The 24,103-nt window shown below is 33.9% G+C and overlaps 1 protein-coding gene across 1 annotated transcript in view; it reads left to right on the forward strand.

Moving 5' to 3' along the window:
- TBC1D22A (TBC1 domain family member 22A) overlaps positions 1-24,103 on the forward strand; it is a 139,411-nt gene that overhangs the window by 21,574 nt on the left and 93,734 nt on the right. Inside the window, exons 6-8 of the mRNA XM_064422124.1 lie at positions 2,959-3,087; positions 4,219-4,281; positions 9,837-9,951. Coding sequence (XP_064278194.1) covers positions 2,959-3,087; positions 4,219-4,281; positions 9,837-9,951 — 307 coding nt within the window. The remainder of the gene's footprint in view (positions 1-2,958; positions 3,088-4,218; positions 4,282-9,836; positions 9,952-24,103) is intronic.

Here is a 24,103-nt window from a genome sequence, read left to right on the forward strand (position 1 = left end):
CTTTGCTTTTTATAGAATAATTCTGTAGGGAATGCAAAGTATTTACTTCAGATTGACACTGATTTCCAGTGACTGAAAGAGTCTTTTTTGTTGATGAGTTCTACTAAATTTGCAGCTTAGTTCCTTCTAATGCTAAATGCAGATGCAGTTTAATGGTGGATATTCAAATATCCTGCTGTAATTGAAATTAAACATGGAGCTTACAATTCATTTTAGTTCTGTTTCCAAAGTTATATGTGATTTTGGTTGTAAAAAAGACATTTTTTTTCTCTTGAAGTTTAGGATGTCTGTTTTAAAATACTAAAAGAAAAATTATGGCTAACTCAAAGTTGACTTTGAAACATAGTAAGCTAAAGCATGAGTATTTTCTAAGTTCTGAATCAAAAGACTGACACTGGGGTTTAGAGAGTTGGAATTATGCTAATTATAAAAATATAAAATGAGCTGACTCCTCATGCTTTCTTGTAAGATCATAGGCTTTCCAAGAGCTTTAACTTAATTCCAGAATTTGATTTTAATTTAGTATTCCTGGTCTATAAAAATGCCTAAGTGTAGAGTTCTCTTGTTCTGTTGCTTTAACAACTCCAGGATCTATTTCAGTTCAATTTGCAATTTCATCTTGCCATACCTCTGCAAAAACCTGCTTTCAGATTACTTTTCTGGTACTTTAACAATTAAGTGGATTTTTTTTTTTTGAGTAAGAGATTTATGAAACTGGCTTTGTTTGTTTGTTTTTTTAATACCTCCAAATGACAATATTTTGAAAATTCTTAAATTTTCTTAAGTAAGTCCTGCTGTCATTTCTTATCTATTATGTGGTCCTCATGTAGTATGTTTTGGAAACCCAAAGACAAGTCTTTAAGTAATCATTAGTTTTCTTTACTGTAAGGCAGAATTTTCTTTCAGCTTCTTTACCAAGTGGGAAAGAAAAGCACTTTCAGTTTTTGTGGTCATAAGCTCCACCATGCTTTTCTGGTAGTAACCTAATAGTGATTTACAGTTAATGTCCCAGGTAAGGGGGAATAATAATGGTAATCCCTGGGAGTGTTTAAAGCCAGGCTGGATGGAGCTCTGAGCAACCTGGTCTAGTGGAAGGGGAGTTGGAACTAGATGATCTTTAAGGTCCTTTTCAACACAAACCTTTTTATGATTCTATACAGTCACCAGGAGCTCCTGGGGAAATAAGTGTTTCTAAAAATCGAGGGATATTTTGATTAAAGATGTGTTGCAATACTAAAAAACCCAGAAAACTGAAGAAGTCAAAGTATAGTTATAGTTTTAGTATATGTTTGTTTCAAAATTATTCAAAAGTCTTATTTAAAAAGCCCAAACTTGATTTTTTCTCAGGGAACTGAGTATACTTGGTGGTATCTGAGGCAGATGATGATTGTCTTGTTTGTAAAACCAGCATAGAAATTGGAATTATAAAAATATGATTTAAAAAATTGATCAGTTATTTGTTACATATCAGCATGTTAATAATGTTAACAAGTGTTTGATGAAGACAGTTTTTCAGTATAATACTCTGGTGTTATGCATGTCTACTGGTTACAACATATATAAAAAAAAAGACATGATTTATTTTTAAAATACAGCAAAAATGTTAAGCACACTGTACCTAAACAGCAAGAACTATACTGGCTCTTTTCTCTTTTGAATAACAAAACCAAAGATATGTTTGCAAAAGCCTTTGGAGGAAATTAATGAATAAAATGGATTAAACTCTCCACCAATTTATACGCTGCTGATACGTTGCAAGCCTTCCCAACTTTTAAAAATAAAACCTAATTTGTAAAGTGAACAGGAAACACGACATGTCGAATTGAGAGATTAGTTCAGTCTTTGAAAGCGAGTAATGGCAAAAAGACTTGCTGAGAAAGTATCGATGTGCTTCAAACAATCACATTTGATTTTAAAAATGAATTATTTTCTAAAGCAACCAACTAAGATATCCTACAGGGAAGAAACCACTACTGTTGAGAATAAATGGGAACACTACTGTTGAGAATAAATAAATTTTATTCAATAAAGTTATTGAATAAATTCAATATTTAACACAAACACGGGGACAGGATATTAAATGTCAGACAAAGTCTTTAGAAAAAGTGAAGCTGGTGGGATTTAAAGTACTTGGAATCAAACACAAGTCTGTATATCTTAAAGAAGTTCATTTTGCCAAAGAAAGTACCTCTTAAGGTATCTGGAATGTAATATGGCTTGTACTTATTTTCCTGTCATTATAAACTAAGTAATTAAAGTGTACAGAAATAACATTTTCAATGATTTTAATATAGTATCATAGAATTGTATAGGTTGGAAAGGACCTTTAAGGTTTTGTAGTCCAGCCATAAACTCAGCACTGCCAAGCCCACCACTAAACCCCATCCCTAAGGGTTGCATCAGCATGTCTTTTAACTGCCTCCAGCGATGGTGACTCAGCCACTTCCTTGGGCAGCCTGTTCCAGTGCTGGATAATCCTTTCCATGAAGAAGTTTTTCCTAATATTGAATCTAAGCCTCCCTTGCTAATGTATATAATTCCTACTTAGACGCAATTGAGTTAATACACAGCGTTTAAAAAGTTAATAAAATTGCTCCAGTACTGGCCATATAGAAATTAAGAAACTCACATGTTATTAAATTTAGCTGAACTTACTTATTTAAGCTTTTCTCCCTAAAAATCAACACCATCTTAGTATTTTTGATGAGAAATTGCATTTTGTAGGAAAAAGAAAAGGTAAAAAAACCAAGCAGCTGTTTGTATAAGATGTTTGTATCTGAAATTTTATACGAGTTGGAGGGATTAGAAAAAATAACTTAGTAAAGGATTATTTACATTTATGTGGGAGTACATGGCACTGCATCAGTTTGTTCGATCTCCTGTCACATGTAATCAAATGCCAGCAGTGCTTTTTGTAAGGCAAAGAGTAATGTCTTTATAATTTCACTGTTTTTTCAGGGCTATCTTCCTGCAAACGTGGACCGAAGAGAAAGCACTTTACAAAGAAAACGCAAAGAGTATTTTGCGTTTGTAGAACAATACTATGATTCCAGAAATGATGAAAGCCACCAAGATACCTACAGACAGGTAGAACACCTGATTGAATTGACTTTTATCTACAGAACACTTGCTAAAGGGCTTAAAGATTATTTTTGAACTTTGCTGCTGTTTTCATCTGTTTCTTTAATCTTATCAGATAGACTGCCCTCTAATAATTTTCCTAAATTTTAGAAGAAAAATAAGTAGTTTTCATCTGAAATTCAAAAGAGTGGATTTCTTTTAATGTTAGCGTTAGTGTTGCCATGGTTTTCTGTTTAAAAATACTTGCATTTTCAAGTCTCCCATCTCCTGCTCAAACCCTCTTTCAAATAAGTGAAGATGGATGGGGAAAGTACAACAGTGACTGTTTCTTACTGGCTCCAAACTTCTGCATAAGAAGTTGAAACCGTATATGTTTTGCAGTAAACATAGGGGTGTCAAACTTTCACATTCACCCAGATAAGCAGATAACTTTACTTCAAGTTTTGTATTGAAATGAGTAGTTTGTAACACTGAGCAATGATACTTCAGCCTTCCTTGGTACAGAAGCTAAGATCTTTCTTTCAGCTTCAAGACTAATCTTTAGTAGCAAGAGGTATATAGCATCACTAACATGAGGCTTGTGAATTGAAGACAAAATCATCACTTGACCACTCTGTGGCATAAATGTCCTTTGTGAAGTTTGGAATAAAAATTTTAGGAATACTGGTGTTTTTGTGCTCTCTTCTTGATTGTCAAATACATTAAAATAGGTGCTAAACTCTTCTTTTACCTTTGGACATTTGGACTTGATGATATTACAGGTCTTTTCTGTCCTAAATGATTCTATGATAGTGGCAGTTGAATATGACTTGGCAGAAGTAGCAATATCTGTTTACTCATAATTACTGTGAGGTAATGAGTATTGCCAATACAATTATAATTTGCAAATAATTAAAATGTGATGTAAGGATCCTAGAATATGAATACAAATTATGTGTTTTAAAATTTTGCTTCACTGAAAGATTAACTTAAAGATTTGGCTGTATGTTTTGAAATACAGTAAAAATCCATGTAATCTCAAAAATAATGATACAATGGAATTACAACTAATAGTGTAAACCAATAGAATTATTTTAGTATGTTGCTTAGAAAGTGTGCTGTTGGTTCCTTTTACAGTATTCTTCTTTGTCTAATTAGATCCACATAGATATACCACGCATGAGTCCTGAAGTTTTAAGACTTCAGCCCAAAGTAACAGAGGTAAGAATGATACATTTTCTTTCTGTTAGAGGAAACATTTTATTAATGAATCCGATATCCCAGTTTGATTTATGATTAATTTGATTACACTTGCTATTTTGACTTCAGAACAAGCTTAAAGAAATAAAAAAAATCAGGACATATAAGGAGAGGTTAAGAACAGCAGTGTAAGTATGAGTAATAAAAGCAAAGGCACCTCATTAATTTCCTGTATTGAATCGGTCAGTTTCTATTGTGGTCTTGTGCTCTTGAGGGTTTTTTTCCCCCTTTTCTTCCTTTCTATGTATTTTGTTAATACTGTGTTTCTTAAGTAATCCAGAGCATACTCCTGTGGTTCCATGTATTTGTCAAAATCATTTAAGGTCTGGAAGTTCTTAGAGTGTTCCACTTGGGAAATTCTCCTTTTTGAATGCCTTATCTGATTTTGCTTCCTTGCAAGTTTGTATGTTGAGTTTAAATTGTTTTACTAGTTTTATAACTATATAATTAATATAAATATATAATAATGTGATTAATGGTAAATATATTAATCAAGTTGGCTTATATTGTTGGGGAATTGAATCTCATGGGGACTTTTCATTTTGAAGTATATAAGTCATAAATAGCATTGATGGTGTGGATTATCCTTTTTCAATTATTTAGTTTAATTCTTCAACTTACTCTCCTTTCTAATGGTCCTAGTTAGACCTTCAAAGGTACTGCCATGAAGCTTCTGCTCATACAATTATAGATCCAAATATAACATAGTCTGGTAGTTCATTATGCGAATTTAAATGCAGAACTAGCTTTCATTTGGTTTTCCATTGTTCCAATTATTTGTTTAATGGCAGTGCTCTTCCACACGTTGGAGAATTGGTTTGAAGAAATAGTCTAGTACAGTGTTTCAAAAGAAAAACCTATAAATATAGGGCTTTCCATCTGCTGTCTGCACAGTGCTGTTTTACCTGGGCTGTTCTAGGGATGAGTCGAGGATTAGTATAAGTATAATCAAGGGACAAGATTATAGACAAGAACAAAGCAATACCAGTAAGAAATAAACTATTAAAGAAATTAATTAGATCAGTGGGCTGCTGAGAGAATGGGCTTGCACCTGTCTTTAGGATCTTAAACAAACTCTACTGGCTTAATGCCATTGTAAAAACCATGCTGAAAGGGTCATACCACCCAGTTTCTCCAATGTTTCTTTTTCTTGCTTTTGAGTTTCTGGAGATCTACCATAGCACCACCAAATCCCTCAGCCCTGCAGGGATCCTTCCCTACTCCCAAGGGCTCTTGCAGAGAGGGTGTGTTGTTCCCAGAGCTGATTCTTCTAGAGAGAGAGAAGGTGGTGCTTGTCTCTGGTGAGCAACACTCACTTGCACCTTTTTAAGGTGAGATTGCAAGGGCTCTAGAGGCGAGTATCAGAGTAAAGGCTAAAGACAGGTTTTAAAGGATGACACTATGTGCTTATGGTGAGTTTTCTTCATACTTCTGATACTGCAAAGGTTTAGAGTAATGATACCACTACTAGGAAGAATCTACCATAAAAAAAAAGGAAGAGACTAGTTGATGGAACTGGGCAAAAGCATTGGTTAAAGCTTCAGAAAGGCAGCACATGGATAAACATCACAGTCTCCTGATTAAATTTTCAAATGTTGCTATTCCAAGATTTTTGCTGTTCTTGGTGGTATCAGTCTCTGTTGCTGAAGCACTTTTAATTAGAGTTAATAAGGCTGTTTTAATTTCTTACCTGATCTCAGAGTTTGGTTTCTGTAATAAAATGTTGCAGTTTAGAAAAAGATGTTTTGAATCTGATGTGCTGAAATAACTAGTTATTATGTGTTCCTTTTTAAAATCAGTTTAAAGTGTTTATTTTTTATGGGAGTTGAATGGATCCTGAGTGAGGGGAGGGTAGTGTTGGAACAAGCATTTAAAGGACTAAAAATGACTTAATAGTGTCCCGGAAAAAGGAGAATGGAAGAGTGGGAGGTGGTCTTTCATATAGTGAGGTCAAGTTATTTGAAAGGCTACTTGTTATTTAGTTGTAATAAATTTGATTAGCTAACATGGTCTGGTCTAGTTTATTATCTTTTCTTGCTTTAACTGTATTTTGTTGAAATGCAAAGCACATGGCTGTGTACTTCCCATCTATGCTTGCATATTATACATAATAATTTCAAGAAAATGGAACAATTTAAAATAGTTTAAATTTTGTCCTCCCTCTCTTTTTTTTTTCCTTTCCCTCCTCTACTTAGAAAACAAAAAGCAAATTTTCAAAAGATTTTGAATTAAGGCTTTGGAGGTTTTGAAGTTCCTCTGAGGTGGGAAAACCCACAAGTAATTCAAACCTTCATTTAAGCTGATGGATTCTTTTCTTTATATATATGAATATAGTTCTTGCTGTAATTATGAATGAGAATCAAATTCAAAAGAGAATAATAGATTGGTAATGACATCTCATGAGATGCAGTGGTGCACAGTAAAAAAATAATTCCATTTTTTGCTGCTGGTTTGGAAATCAAGAAGGGATCCTTTTGGGAAAGTGACCTTTTTAATGAGTCCTATTTGAATACAGTCATGAGTGTTGTATAGAAACTTAAATCAGCCTGCTGTTCAGGTTTTCAGTGCTCATTTTTATTGATTCAGAACAGTAAATGAAACTTTACGAAACTGGGTAGGAAATTGAAAATGCTATTTCAGTGTGTATTTCAGAATTTCTGATTGGAAGCATTTGGGGATATTAAAGCTGATGTGCCATCACTAAGTGGTGCTTCCTGCTCAAAAATATAACACCCCCTCCCCAACAAATGCAAACACCACCCCGCTCATACCTGGATTTTAAAAACATTTTAAAATCCGTAGGCTTCTCAATTTGCAGTGCAAACTGTATCTTATCAGGTTCTGAGGAAATGAAAGGTTGGTGGTACAAATTTGTGAATTGTTTGACTTCAGACATGCCTTCATAAAAAAACACCATATTTATAGTTTCTGCAGTGGGTATTTTGATTGATTGTTCTTACTGAATTTGGTTGGTTGTTGACTGTGCATATTTTGTAGCCCCATCCTACCATGAGTCTTTTATTTAGCCTAGTGCATAACCCTATTCTACATTTTGCAATTGCTACTTTAATACGTTTCTCTAGTCAACTCATTCTGATGTTTGTTTTTTGAGAAAGTTGTTTGTATTTGCAGTATGTTAAACATGTCCTTTTTCAGAAGTGAAATGCAGAATGATAACTCTCATAATACTGAGAAACTACTGTTGCTGAAAGTAGAAGTGGCAATGGACAGAAGCAGGCAGAGTGACTGTGAGCTAACTAAACTTGCTAGATTGGCAGTTTTTCAGTAATACTAAAAATATTCCATAAACAACTGTAATTTCATCAGGGTTTGATTATGTGAAATGTAAAAGCATGTTGTAAATGGCTGAGTGTAAAAATCTTTATACAGTTATTGATACACAGTGAAGCACCACTGGCTATTGCTTACAGGGCAGAGGTTAGTGTTGTTTGTTTGTTTGTTTTTTTGTTTTGTTTTTTTTAATATGCAGTTCTTGTTAAAATGCATGAGGTGACAGAACTAGTACCAAGAATTTGTAGCTAAAGGAGTAAGCATCTTGGCTAATGGAAACAAGAGGCTTCTATGGAGGATTTGCTAATGAATACTTTCCTTTTTGCCTAATCTCTGAAATCACACTGCACAAAAACTGAATCATAGTTGGGGTTGTAATGGATCAGATGTGACCTATCTTAAGGTTTGTTTTTCAGTGCCCACCAAAACTTTTTGTACTTACTGTTGTTGACTGTCTCCCTTTTTGTGTGAATTTTCAGCCAGGGAAACATAAAACCTGGAGGGCAGTTGACTCTGAAAAAAAAGCCTGTAGGAAAAGGATATATGTTGATGTTGATATTTGAGACTTGTTTTCAAAGCAGAAGGTGCAAATACATTTCAGCTTCAGGTAACTTAGGTGGAAGCCTGTGATGGGAATTTCATGCAACAGGATGTGAGTCCTTTATGCTTAGACATTTCCTTACTTAAAAATGACTGCAAGAGGACTTTTAAACTAAATAATAAGTCTTTATTTAAAATTGAATTAAAACAGTCCGTTTATTAATCTAACAAAAACTTAAAGTGAGATTGAATATAAATAATCCTGATTTCACAAATGCTTCCTCCACCTGCTGCATTCTTTCACCAGCTTTCTTGAAGCCTGAGCATTTGTTGACTTCTGGAGTTGCAGCAAACTACAGAATCCTTTGGGTCCTTCCGAAACGTCCCCTTTTAGTATTGAGGCCACACCTGAAGAGCAATATAGTGTGTGCTCTCATGAATGAGCAAATGTTCTTTTGTTTCAGAAGATTATATATCCCTGATTGCATGCCTGTAGTTAGGACAAAGCATGTAGCAGCTTTCTCTCTGCTGCTCATTTACAGTCTTTCAAAGGCATGTAATATCTTCAGAAGCAAATAATTGAGACGAAATGCAACCTGTCACAGACCTAAATAGAGTCAGAAAAATTTTCTGTTTTCCTTGCTCTCTTTTCGTGCTGAGATACGGTGTGGCCTCAAGAGCTTTTGCAGATCCTAAGCAAGCTTCAGTTTACAGAGTTGAGAGACTGAAGTCCTGTGATATGGCATGCAGTTGCCTTATTTCTACATTTCCTGATTGTTTCAGGTTTTTCATTAACTGGTATGGAGATACTTGGAGAGTAAATCTCCACACTGTAGTATTAGGCAAGCTTAACTGTTGAGGAATCTCTTTTTATAGGCATATTATTAAAAAAAAATCTAAACTATATCAAGTCCTTCTTTCTGTTACTTAGGGATAAATAGAATATTTAGTAGAATACTTCTTTCAAAGAGATGAAAAATTATGGGAAGATAATGTAATATTTATTTCCCTTGAGAGAAGAGGAATTTTATATTACCAGAAAAGCTCCAGTGAATAAGAGCTACTTTGTATTAACTACTACAGCTGAATTATATACTAGGCTGGTTTTAACATGTGCTAATACCCTGAAAATGCTTCCTTTTGAAGAACTGAGAAGCTTGCATAGCACTGGAAGTTGGTTATGAATACCAGTGTTCATTTATGCTTTTGTATGCATGTTTTTTATACTACTTAACTCCATGATGTTTAATTTATCTGCAAGGGTGTCTTCAGCATCTTCACGAGGGGAAGCAGATGGGCCAGTACTGATCCCTTCACTCTTGTGACCAGGGAAAAGGCTCAAAGAATGGCAAAAAGCTGAGTTGGGGAGGTTTAGGTTAGATATCAGGAAAAGGTTTTTCACTCCAAGAGTGGTTGAACACTGGAACAGCCTCCCCAAGGAAATGGTCACAGCACCAAGCCTGGCAGAGTTCAAAAAGTGTTTGAACCATACTCTCAGGCCCATGGAGTGATTCCTGGGGTGTCCTGTACAGGGCCAGGAGTTGGACTTGGTGGTCCTGATGGGTCCTTTTCAACTCAAGATATTCTGTAATTCTATGATGTTATGATAATTTACAAGTGTCTTGTTTAAAATGTGCTTATAACTTGTTAAATTGAATTGATGGTTTCTTTAACTCTTTTTTCAGATCTTTGAAAGAATTTTGTTTATCTGGGCAATACGTCATCCAGCCAGTGGATATGTTCAGGGCATAAATGATCTTGTTACTCCTTTTTTTGTAGTCTTCGTTTGTGAATACATAGGTAAGATTTGTCTTAATACTGAATTATGAATTAGTATTGGTTTTGAAACATCATTTTCGTTTTATTCTAACAGTTTGGATGAGCTAATCAAAGTATAATTTGATACATGAATTATATAATAAATGTTTTTTAATTATAAATCTGTATTGCTTTAAGTATATACTGAGAGGCAACCAGATTTTAGGTAGTCAGTGAAGTTCAGAAACCATCTTGATTTCTGCTTCAGAAATTTCTGCTTCACTGTTATTTTCCCTTTCTCTTCTAATTCATGTTTTTTTTTTTTGAAAACTTTATATTGTACATAGGATGTGTACAACAGCAGCAAAACAAAAAAAACCCACCAAAACAAAAAAAAAGGAACTCGGGAAACATGGATATTTTTAAATCAGTTGTGGGGAAATTGAAATAAAGGGAACCTATTAAACTATATCTGTGGCTGAAGTAATGGCATCCTGGAATTAGAGTCTGAAAATAAAGACAACAGTAATCAAATTTCTCGGTTAAGAGCTCTGCTCTTCTGAGACTTACAGCATTGGTAACAATGGTAGTGTCAACAACTCCATTTGTGTTCAGTTTGTGGCTTTATGTGTGAATAATACTTTTGAAAAAATAACTTAGATGTGGGTTAAATCTTAAATTTACAGATTTGTATTTAAGTTGTAAGCATTAAGAGAATGACTGACTGTTAACAGTAAGTCATTAATAACTTGGGTATAAAAATATATGGATATAAAAGGTAAGGTTTAACAGTAAAAATGATAATGTTAATCTGGTTTGAATTGAAATTGTTTTTCTTGTACTTGTGTTTATCATACACACATACAGTGAAACTTTAAGTCTTGTGTTTGTAAACTTGAGCAATGTATTGTCTGGTACTTCAGTGGGGCTACCTACAGTAGATTCTTCCTGCCTTGTCTGTGCAAGATATCCATTGGTGTATTAATCCAGATTGATTAGTTTTAATGAAGGACAGATTATCCTTGAGTGGATGATAGACTATCCATTTACTCATTTGCATGGCAACACCTCTGTTGCTTTGTTCATTTCTTGTTTCATAGGGGGATGTTTCATTGCTAAGCAACTAATGAGAACTACTGCTGCTTTCTCTCTAATCATCTCCTAAGTAGGGTAGAGGCCTACTCCTGAGAGTATTTGCAGTTTCTGCCTTTTACTCCCTCATTTGACAGATCATGAAAATGTTCTTAATGATCCTAGAACAGTAGGGTCTCTAGTAGACTTTAGGGTTGCTAATTGAAATAAGAAGTTCAAATGAGATGTGATTAGAGAATTTATATTCCATGTTAAATAGGCCATTTAATTAATATGGTAAATAAGTTTGTCTTTACCACCAACTTACATTTGGACACTGACGATTGTTAATGTATTTGCCACTTTGTCAGGATTGTCATATTGGGGAGCATAGCTGTTCCTGTGAGTGTTCGGTGAAGAAAGACAAAATGTTGAAGATAGTTGGGGGAAATGTATGAAACTCAGAAAACTATTTTGAAAGCTCATTTAAAAACTAGTATCTAAATCATAAGAAAAACAGCAAAATCAAGGTTTGTTTTTCTTCTAGTATAGTGGTGGTCACGGTGAAGTGCTAACAGCAGTTATATCCCCCAGAGACATACAAAAACTTTCAAAGATTTTTCTTTAAATAGATTTTTGATTTGAAACTTTCCAATATGTTCAAGTTACACTGAATGATGCACTCAGGTTAGAATGAATAAATGAAATGAGGACATTGCATTTATGAAATACATCAAAAATCCTGTAATTTTATTACAGGATTCAAAACTAACACTGAATTGGGCTTGAGTAATTTGTATAGAAATAAACACAGAATTGCAGAATTTTCCTCTCAAAAATGCTTAACTGTTAGTGTATTTATATTTACTTCAGTAACATTTTGTATTTCCTTCAGACTTTTATTCTAGATCTCATTTCTTGGTTTTACATGAATATTAGTTTGTACATTAAACAGCTTTATTTATTGCAATCTTTTCACTATGGATTTTTGTATTTTTCTTAATTTAACTGAAACCTTTTTTTGCTGCATTTCTAAGTCACTTGGATCCCAATTTATAGAGTTGAAAGTAATAATACTTTTAAGTTCTTTCTGTAGTTAAAAAAATCCTAAATAATTATTGAATATTAATAATAAATTCTTATGATTGACAATGCTATTAATAATAAATTTGTGCTGATAAGGTCATCTGATGGCACATCCTGGTAATTGACAAAACATTTGCATTTTTGTCAAATATTTTGGTGGGAGGAAAGCCAAGTTTATTTTAGCTTTATGACAACTGAGAGAGCCCTTAATACTTAATCTTGCATAACAAGTGGGTGACATAGTTATTCTAGTGATGGGAGTCTTTTTGCTTTACTAAAGACATCAGCAAACTGGAAGAGTGTTGTTGAGGAACTTCTGAAGATAAAAATGACACGGATGAAAATGCCAATTTACATCTCATCAATCCAAATGCCATAAATTATGTTTTTGGTTGTGTATGTAAGTGCTGAAGTCATAGATGTTTTGATGGTTTAGTATGGATTGAGGTACCTAATTTTAGCACATAGATTCACACATTCAGAATATATTGAGTTATCAAATATAGGAATTGAGCGTGTTAAGTGTTCAGGACATTCTTTCAAACTTTCCACCAGTATGATGAAAGTGTAATCTGGTGATGTCTTATGAGTTTCTGGTTTGCAATAAAAACAGAATGCTGTAACATTTTCAGCAAGATAAAACTTAATTGTCAAACAAAGCCAGGAGACGGAAAACCATAATTAAAGAAGATTTCAGATGGGGTAGATACTGGCCCCTACTGGAATACAGTAGTTTCAGTTTTGATTTTCTGGTCTAAATTAGGATGAGGATGATTTTAAACCTTAGGTTTCTTATACCAGATGATTGTGTGTGTTATTCTCAACATTTAAAATGAAATTTTTCCTCCTCATGAAAAATGCTGGAGGTATTGAATCTTATTTTGTCATACTATAACAGCCTCTTTAGAAATCCAAAAACTGGAGGTGCAGGAAAACTATTCTGGGCTTCTAACCTCCTGCATGACATAGTAGTGATGTAACATGTGCTGTCAGAACAAATGCTAATTACTGTCAGGGCAGTTTTCCTGGAAGCCCTTTGTGTTTGTAGCATATTAGTTTGTGTCAAAATGAATCTCATTCCTGCAGATGCACCAGAGGGGTTTTTCTTAATGAGATAAGATATACCATATGTTTGTAGACTTAATGTGGACAAGGAAATTTTGCATTGGATTGTGAGTCCTATTTATTCCAAGTTGCCAAGATGAGCTCTTTGTGCACGTTCCTCTTACTCTGCGTTCCTCTAGAGCTACGTTGTTTCCTAGTGTTAAGTTGTGCTGTACAATTACTTGTGGTTTCTCGCTCACCTACACTTCACTTTATCTGACATTCCAGTACATCTTTGTTCACTGGGCTTGTGTGGGTATCTGAAACCTCAAAGAGGACCTGGATTTATTCACCATCCAGAGAGATGAAAGTTTCAGAGAAGTGCCACCATGATAAGGATGCATGTCAGATTGTTGCTAAGTGGCATAGCTGTATGAAATAATTTTAAGAAGCCTAGGAGTATTGGTCCAATGGAAAATTAGCAGTCAGTAGGAAGTCAAGGGCAGAAAATGAGCACTGTTGTAGCACTTGGTCATTTTATGTCGAATAAAAAATGACAAGAAAAATGAGGCTGCTGAAGACTGGAATGGCGATTGAGATATTGTCTGCAATCTTCTTGAAATAGAGGAGCCTGAGAGAAGTTGATGATGCTTACAAGAACTCATGAACTGAAAACTTTGAGAAGAGAGATCTTACCCTTGTAAGTATTTTTTATTGTTATCTTAAATCTTTTTGTAGATGGCATTAAATGAAACTTCTGTTACCTAGTGTGTTTTGAATTGATACTGCTATGACTTTATGGGATAATTAATCTAGGCTCATATCCTAGTGGAAATGGGATGGGATTTATTCCCAGACTACTTTTCCTATGAATGAAGAAATGTTCTTTGGTCCTGAAAATGCCTTCATCTGTCTATAACTCCCTTGTTTACTGCTTTTTCCATTCCCTCTCATATGTTGCAGGAAGTCTTCCTGCCCTTATAACTGGTATGCAGTCTCATTTTTGTCTCCCTTTTGCCCTTTTCAAGAGTGAATAATTGTATTTAAAACTATTAATTTAGGGGTTTTTTCCCCCCACAGTTTGAATACTGTATCAAAAATGGTTATTTTAATTGTATAATTGGAGTACAGTTTTGGAGCATTTTGTCATGGCTGTTTCTGAGGTAATTCCTCAGTGTTTGTTTATAAAATATGAATTTTTTTTAGTTAAGCAGAGATTTTTTTTTCAGGAGAGTTGTAATTTTTGCAGAATAAATAGATCTGCTTGGAATGCACATAAAACTGAATCTCTGAATGATGAGAAAGCAAGCCAGAGAGCAAAGAGCATTAACCCACTGACTTTAGGGAACTGCTTTTCTTCATACTTACAGGGTTATAAGGTTATAAGGTAAAATTTTGTTCAGTGTGCATTATTTCCTTTACAAGACCAAGCCTTGATTGCTACAGTGTATAAATTAATTTGAGATAATTTTTCATGCTGTCTAAATATTTAGACCTTTATTATTCAGTCCCACCAATTCACTAGTCCTTGCAGAATTATGAATAGTACTTGTACAATGAAGTTTTGAGGAAAGAAAGTAGAAAAGATGTGACATATTTGTAGTTATTTTGAAGAGACTGACTGAAACTGAAGGATGACAAATTGTTTTTATAAAGTAGAACAAAGAGTTATAACTGGATTAACTAGATGCTTCTCCTTCTCCCAGGGCCTTCAAGTTTCTCCATCTTCTGATTTATCAGGAGAGAAATTCTGGAAGACTTCCCAGGACTGAGGTTCAGGAATATGAGGGATTTCTTCAGTTTGAGAGAGTTGCAAAGATTTTATTTGCAATTACAGTATGCTCTTCAACTTCTCTTTTAATTTTGTCATTAAACTTTGTAATAAACTTCTGCTGTTTTCAGGCTTTTCTTCCTTAAATAAATAAAAGGTTTTGCACAATATTGTGTTAAAATGTTTTTATTTACACATTTTTGAAATGATTTATGAAACACAAAATGAGTTTGCATAAAAGCAGGGACATGAGGCATAATTCATATTTTAATGTTTTCCTGCAAGTTGTAAAAGTATTAAGAAAATAAATGTTTTTTTAAAACCCTTGTAAAATTTTATGAAAAACTGTTCAAAATCATTAAAATCACTTTTCTGTCAAATGAAACTTCCATAGCACAAGATCCTTTTAATCCCATTGATATTTTTTCTCCTTAATGCAAATTGCTGTAATGTAGTTTCCATATACACAAGTATATTTCAGTGCTGTTTCTTAATATTTCCATAATTTTTTAGTAATACTAATGATAGGGAAGTTGGCTCAAGTTATCATAAACATAAGCAATATTGCATGAAATATTATTTGATAATTAAATGGAGTATTGTTATCTGTGTGATTTTGGTGAGCCAAGAATGAAGAAATCTTACACAAAACTGTTGGATTCAAGACTTGAAAGTACTGAAAAGCCAATTACTTCTTCTGTAGAAGTCCAGGAAACATCAGAAACATTAATCTGAAAAAGCTGCAATGCACACAAGCCACTCGGTGACCTGAATCTTTCTCCTTACCCCTCAGTTTTCTTTGCTGCACTCTTTGCTTTCATATATTATTGAACACTAAGTATATGTATATGTACACCTGGCTTTACATATATATGTGTACATATATATTTATAGCTATAGCATGGCATAGAAGTTGTTCAGCATTAGCTTACTTTCAGATAGCCATTATTCACCTTTTTAATTTCTGGGAATATATTGCCCCACTCTCCCCCTATTGCTGGGCCAATCTGTTGTCTGTGAAAGTATTTTGTACTTGCTGCAGGGTAGCTGAAGAGAGGGAGGACTGCAATGAATAAGATAGGCAGTATTTGAGTTCGGTTTTACAAACTGATGACTCCTGCTTTGCACCATGGGAAAGGTCCAGAAGTAAGCAGAAACCTTTGTTGAGCCCTCACACAGGCTTGGTTACTTCTGTGCTGTGAAGCAGGACTCATTTTGGCTGCAGTGGGAAAGCAGTTAGAAATTTTTTCCATTAATTTACATATTTTTGAGTTGTAATTTTTGAAAAAAATCCGAAGTTCCTTCAGGTGTATTACCTGGAAACAAAGACAATAAAAATATAGACCTGAATTTTAGTGCTTTAAAAAGCATGCTTTTGAAACACTTGGCCAGATCATACTTTTAAATTGTTAATTTGTTTTTATGTATGTCTCACTTAAGAACAAATGAATTATTCACAATCTCTGAGCAATTGTCTTTATTAATATATAATGTTGTTTTTCAGGCCTAATTGGGTAAAGAAACCTTACTATTTTACATCCTTTTATTCGCTTTAAACAAGTAGGAGAATCCATGTGAAAATAACTAGTAGTGAGTTCTTTGAATTGTTTGTCAGCTAGCAGTGCTTGCCATGATACACTGTTCTGTCTTGGGCTGGTTCATAAAGCAAGATATTTAGAGGCATTCCAAACAGAGCTAAGGAAAACAGGCATGGTATTAAGAGGACATCTCATACTTAGTTTGTGAGGGGTTAGGGAATAAAGGAGCATGAATAAGGGTAAATATGTTGGCAGAACTTGTATAATGGAGATGATTGATAGCAACCAGTGAACTATAAATTCCTATTTATCTTTTGATCCTTTTATGTTTGAATCTTTATTTTAGTTATTTGCCTGGACAAATTAATCTTTTACAATTTAGCATGACTTGTTGTACGATTACTTTTTTAGCTGCAGTGGACTCATTCTGTAGTGGACATTTTGTTCTGGCTTAAAGTCATGAAACTATTAAATTTCAGAAATGTGTTTCAATATAGTTACAATAGTATACAAGTCCTAATGAACGTAGTGAAGCTTTACTCAGATACGCAGTTTGTGTGTGATTTGCAAGTGGTAGAGTTTATTCCCTACAGTTTTTCCCTGGTTGCTAAACCTGCTGGAAGTTTGTGGTGGCATTTAGTATCAACTATATGAGTGGATCTGTTGGCATAAGTGCTCTCTGTAGGCTTTGATGAAATGAGGTGATTTACTTCTTTAATTAGTGGAATTTTGGCTAGTTGCACCAACCTAATTTTGGCATATTTTAGAACAGAGTAACCTTGAGAGAAGGTGTCAATCATGAGCAGCTGAGCATATATCTACAAGTAACTGTAGATTTCTCTATTCCTTAAAATTCACACTGGAGTCACATATTTGAGTGTTTCCAGATTAGGTTTAGTTGGTCAGAAAAGGGTTTGCTTGCTGTGTACTTAGGTGAGGCGGCTGAAGCAGGGCTTTCTGCTGTCAAAATAGGTGGCTTTGCTTTTTCGTTTCTGACCCAAACTGTGCATTCCTGTCATCTCTTTCTGGTCTGCATTGGCTTTCCTTGGACACAGTTAAACTGGCTGGAAACTAGACCCATGATGAACTGAATTGTTTCACTTTCTGCATTCATTTTGAGAATTAGAGAAGAATATGAGTGCTGATGTGGGGATAAGAGCAGGTCAGGGAAGAGGGGAGAAGCAAAGGTCTGTTTAGTGCCAGGTAGCACTGAGACTGCTTTGGCTGTGTGATAACACATGCTAATGATTAGGATTTGTGAATTACACTTACTTTTTGCTTAGCAAGTTAGGGATCATAGACAGAGATGGGATATGGCAACATGCTTTCCTATTATTTTGCTTCTTAGTACTGCCTTGAATAACCTTGATTTACTATAGACAGTGCAGCTTTACAAAATCAGTTCTCTCTGTTTCAATTTTTATTTCACTCTCTAATATACTGTTAGATTTCTGAGCTAATTAGAATACTTAATCTGAAATGTTGGATGCATTGTTGCATCCAATAGACTTTGGCTTTACCCCCGTCCTTTGCTTTTCATATGTAGACTTGTCACATTTTCTATAATCTTGCCTTTTTTTTTTTAAAGTACATTTGTAGTTCTTAGTAATCAAAGTGTTTAAAGTCATGTCATATTGATGCAATGGAGCAAGTAACTCCATTGAGTTAAATCTTCATGCCCCGAAACAAAATTAATTTTTTGAAAATCTGTTCAGTTAACCGCACAAACTGTAAAATGAAAATTCTTGTTCCTACAAACTGTCACATGTTCTAGCTTGAATAAAGTATGGGCTGTGATAAAATATCTTCTTCAGTTTGATTACAGATATAGAGTAGTAATAGTCCTGGATACTTAAATCATAAGGATGTATTAGTTGACAAAGTAGGATGTACCTCAGCTTTACTATCTTTCAGGAAAAAAATTAATGTAATTCAACTAAAATTGTTTTTATGGATAATTTTAAAAAAGGCTTTATCTATTTGCAGTGGAGTAAGCCTAATTAAAGTTAGAATTCTCAGGCTGTTGTTAATAATAGCTGTCATAAGTGAAAAAGAGACATTAGGATTATCTCAAGTATATCCAACTGCTTAATTGCCTGTTATTTTTAGCTTTGTTTGTGAGAGAAAATCAGTATTTTGAGTAATGGTAATAATTGCTCATAGTCTCTTATGAGTGTCTGTTTAAAACAAGGCCAAAAAAAAAAAAAAAACCAAACCAACCTCCCATAACCTCCCTGAAATTTTAAGGTCTATTAGTCTTTCAGATTTTTTAAATTTTTAAGTGGTCTTCAAAGAAAGGACAATCTATATAACTTTTTTTTCAGAATAGCATCTGATTATGAAGTTGCCGTGCTCCAAGTCTGAAACCTGTCACTTTACCCTACGTAAATAAATGTTTCAGAACAGACTCATGCCTCATTATATTTTCATTGAAAGTGTAGCATCAGTTGATGCATTTTTTTGATCTGTGTTTGACTTAAAAGCTCAAAAAAAAATTATCTAAATTAAGAATGGTTGGCTGTGGAAAACAGCTTAAAGAGCAGCTATGAAGAGGCAAACCCTTACTTTCTCAAAGATTAAAATAAGTGTTGGACAGAGGATTTTTCAGACCTAATGATTTTTGATGGCTGGTAGTAAGAGCTTCAGTGTGCCACTGTTTAAATCAAATGTTCTTTTCTTATAGATGTATATGACTGGCTGTCCTGTGAAGTAGGAAATTAAATGAAAATTTTTAAGCTATGGTGGCATAAGATAGGAACGGAAAAATTGGAAATTGCCGTTTCATAAAAGTGTTTTTGACTACATCTGTAGGTGTGAGATTACAATGATCTTCCTACTCTTCCTAACATTACAAAATTTTCTTATAGATGTTAGAGCAAAAATAATTGGATTATGTTTCCTTAAACTTACACCTTCTTGTTATTTGTTATACTGCACTCCCCATTCCTGTGAGTGGAGTCATCTGTAGGTGGAATTCAGTGTTTTGGGTTAGCTTTTTTTTTAATTTTTTTTAATTTTTTTGTGGGTTTTTTTTTTTTGTTTTGTTTTTTTGTTTAAAATATTTATTACATGCTTCCATGTCACACCAAAGAAGTGTGTCTTGAGAATACTGATCAGCATACTACGATGTATGGCCCACTCTCCATTTATTTTTTGTGACAAAGCTGTGGTTTAAAGTGAATACTTCTTAAAAAAAGCCCTTGTAAAGCCCATCTTTTAGATGACTGTCATAGTTTTTGCACTTCAGAAGAAAAGCCAAGTAGGAACTTGAAAGTTACTAATAAAAATTTCTTCAATCATATCAGTGTCTGGAAGTCTATCAAAGAGGCAAAAAGTCTGAAAGAGATCTGATGGAACCTATAAAATGCCACCTCATAGCAGGAGATTGTATGGATTTTTTGCTTAGATATTTCTTCTGAGGAAAATTTCCAAATCCTGTCTTATGGGCAAAATAAGAGGTGTTCATGTCAATTTTTTCTATAAGAGATATACAGAAGAAATCTCTGACTTAATAAAAAAATTCTTAGGTCAAATGGGACTACTCAAACTTCTGTTGTAAGTAATCAGAATAAATAAGTCAGGTCTAGACTTACTATTGATTTGAAGGGTTTGATGTTTTCTGCTAAATCAGATTTGTCTTTTAAATCATTCAAGTTTGTATCATTCAAGTTTGCTTTTTTTCCTTCTCTGATGTATACTAAAAAGAACTTGAGAAAAAAGAATTGTAGTTCCCCATGTATATATTAAAACAAGTCTGTCAATGAAGTCCTCTTTTACTACCTAGGATGGTTTGGATTTAAATTACCTGCTTTTAAAGTTTGTTTTGTATCTGTATGTGTGTTTCTAAATTTTCAAATGTATCTGCCTAAAGAAGATGTGGTAGTTCATGATGCTTAGTGCACGCTCCCAGTGTTTTAAATTAATTAATTTCATAATATGAATGCTAATGCAAAAAACAGTGCATTTTCCAAGTTTGAAATACATTTTGTGGTTTATATTGTCTCATTTTTGAAGGCAATTAAGAAACTAATAGACTCATACTATGAGGAAGTAACGAGACATTAGTGAAGGGTATTCTGTTTGAAACTACAGACTGGAAATACTGGGTCATGGGAAGAAATAGAAAAAAAAATCTTGAATAGTGGTAGAAGTAAACTAAAATTAAAGAGAAGCCAAAAAATTTCTTCAGGTATAAAAACGGAAGAATTGTGAAGAAGGAAGTTAATTGCAATAAATATAGCTATGGGAGAAACATGTATTCCAATGGGAGCAGCAATTTTAGTTTTGGCTTCTGCATTCTTATTTCTCCTCTCCCTGTGGTCTCCATATAGTTATAATTAGTGATAATCTCTCTTCAGTGAAGCAACACAGAAGTGCTTATATTTCCAGATCTTAGACTTCTCAAGAATGCTTTCCAACAGACTGGGAAATTACTTTAATGGCTTTTGTGCCATTAAAAGTGGCTTTTGACATCCAAATATCACAGCTTTGTGTGTTTATTATGAAGTAACTTGTGGGAAGAAAAGCTAAAAGAGAAAGAACAATGCTTAAGCAGTGACAACATGCTTTACAAATGCCAAAAGTATAACATTCCAATCCTGTTGCATAGATCAGTAGTAGCTGAACATCTAAGAAAAGATTTTTAAACTTGGTGGATCAATTTGGTGGATCAGTGCTTTAAAAAGAATTGTAAGAAATTTTTTTTGTCTTATTTTCAATGAGATACATGGTTAGTTAATAATTTATAGGTGTCAACCAATAGAGATAAATTTGTCAGAAATTTGTGTGCTGAAACTTCAATTTGACTGCAATTTTAAATTGCATTCAAATTTGTAATTTAAATGTAAACCATTTTTAATCATTGTAATGAAGTCATTGGGTTTTTCCTTAGCATGGGGGTATTTTCCTGGTTTCTTATTTGAGAAATATGATAATTTAAATTTTTACTTTGAGCTGTGGAAAACAAATTTTTAAAACAGAAGTGAAAAATTATGTAGTTGAGCTCAATAAAGAAAAAAAAAGGAAAAAAGTTTACTTGCAAAACAGTTTTTTTTTCTGTAGGCTTTCATTACATTATTTCATAGAAGCAGAAAGTAGTTTATGCTTTTATAGAACATTCATTTTGACAAACCCCAGTACGTCAAAAAAATTGGCTTATCAATTGTGTTTTCATCAAAAACATTTGTGAACTCATTTGTGTGTTCCATCTTTAGTTAATTATGGCATAAAAATTTACTGTGGTATGACTGAAATTTAAGGACAACTACCTTTCTTATAGTAACACTGCTGAAGATCATACTATTATGTTTGAACAGACAGAGCAGGCTTTTTTTTTCCTAGAGGTTTGATTATTTCTTTATCTTGACAATAAATAATTACGCAATATATAGAAGTATGTTTGAATTTTATGAAACGAGTAAGCCTTGTGGCTTTTTTGCCTCGGAAGCATACTTAGCAGTTTCATTAGGAAAGTGTAAGTCACAGCAGATTAAGGTAGTTTAGGAATGCATTCAGCAATTAAGCAATAGAAGATGTAGTTTTTCCTGCGGAGTGCATTCTCCTCAAATTTGCTTCTTCAAATTCAGTATTTGCAGTTTGTGCTAAAAAGCAGAAATAATGGATGTTACTTAATTTCTGTTGTAAATAAGGCAAGGAGTCTGTTAGGTGGATTTCTTATTAGCTGTGAATGATGTGGGAGATTACAAAACACAGAAGCATGTAATTTTGGTTAAGAAAATTGATATATATCCAATTGAAAATTGCATATTGCACAGTGTGGGTTGCAGGAAACTGCCACAGTCATAGACGTGTGGGGATGAGGGACAGTTGTTTCCTCTGCTGCCCATTTTTCTTTGAGAAGTTGTTATGCCATTCAAATGACATTAATGGGTTAAAATATAAATTGCTTCACGAGTGAGTGAAGTTATACTTACAGAGAGTTATGGTCGTGTGTAAATGGTTGATGAGCTTATGTGACAGTGGCAAATTTTTGAGTCTTCAGTCTTGGGAAAAATTATATTTCTGAATTTTTTAGTAGTTTTTATATTCACATACATGTTCTTGGATAATTTATATTGCTTTTATATTTACCAAAGTTAGAGTTGAACCTTTGAGCTTTTTAAGTCATCCAGGAAATGTATTAAACATATTGCTATTTATGAAATTGTTCAAATGAGTTCTCTTTGCCATCCTATTATTACATGCAAGACAATTTTTTTTACTTTTCTCTCTTTTTAAAAAATATTTTCAGTAACAAAGTATTAATTTTAAAGTTCTTTCTTTTGAAGCACTTTTAAAGTTTACCCCTGCATATGCAGATAGATATGTCTGTTTCTTTATCTTTTAAATATGTTGTAGCTTTTAGTGCAGTTGATTTTTTTTTTCCATCTCAAATAAATTGTTCTTCTTCAAAACTACCTTAATTTATAGATTCTGTTTGAAGGCTTTTCCAGTGCTAGGGTGATAGTTCTGAAATAAGTCTCTAATCAATCCCAGGGAACCTGTGTTCCTGAGGTTTACTTTAAACTTTTTTGACCACACTGTGGTTTGCTCTTGTCCCACACTTGGTGTGTTTGTGAGTATGTGTGTTGATGCTTTAAAAAATTAAATGATAAAGCACAAACTAGTTAATTAAAAATGCAATGTGGGAGACATGTTCAACCTTTAATCTTTCATTTCCTTATCTCCAAGCACCTTTTGGATTTCCCAGGGAATTCCCTTATGTGGCATTCTAAGAGAATACTCATCAGCATCCTGTGCTCACCATGCATACTGGTTGCTAATTATGAGTCCCTTAATTTGGTGTTACATGCACAGTTTCTCCCTGGCAAGCTATCTTGGTTGAGAGTAGCAAAACTATTGAAGTGAGTACTGTGAGAAGAATTTGTTCTGATCATTGTGTTCATTGTTGCTGAAATCTGTTTTTAATAAGAGCTGCCATCTTACAAGCTTTGAAGGCTTCTGTTTCATAATAATGTCATGCCCAAGGGTGTGGCTTATACTCATCTAATTTCAAACTGCATTTACTGGCCGATTTCTCACCTGTGTGGAAGAGGTTCTCAGTCCTGTATTTGGCATTATGCAAGTTCCGTGAGTCAAAGACATGTTGGCACCACCAGTTTTACTTAATTATCCTTTGTACCCTGTTTTGGCCATAGAGCTTTTAATCTTCCTTCTGTCTGACTCATGAAGCAGTAATCTCAGTCTGTAGCCTATGTCTTGTTTAATTTGCAATGTGACCTGAGAGTTTCCATTTTTCAAATAAATTTACCATCCTTAAAAACAGGTCTGTTTCTGTGTATATATGTGCAGTGCATTATGAATATGAAATAAAGGCAAATTCTGGATTATTTAGTGTGGCGGAAAACCAGAAAATTAAAATCTAGCCAAGAAAAAGCCTGAGTAGAAAAGGTGTTACTGGCAAGCAATGTAGGCCCACTAAAGAAAGTCTCTGAATGTTCTACTGATTACTCTCATACAGAATCAGGAATTAAAGGAAAAGTGTATGAAGTATATACGCTTTTGTAACAGAGAAAATTGAGAGTACTTGCAGGGTCATACATTAATTTTGATGGGCATAAAAGTTCAGTCCATGTGACCAAGTTTACGGTGTTTTTGGACAGGAGGATTTACCTTGCTTGCCAGGTCACACAAGACTGTAACAGTAGCCATGTGCAGCAAAATT

The sequence above is a fragment of the Passer domesticus genome, chromosome 5, assembly GCF_036417665.1.
Source record: "Passer domesticus isolate bPasDom1 chromosome 5, bPasDom1.hap1, whole genome shotgun sequence".
Classification (NCBI taxonomy): domain Eukaryota; kingdom Metazoa; phylum Chordata; class Aves; order Passeriformes; family Passeridae; genus Passer; species Passer domesticus.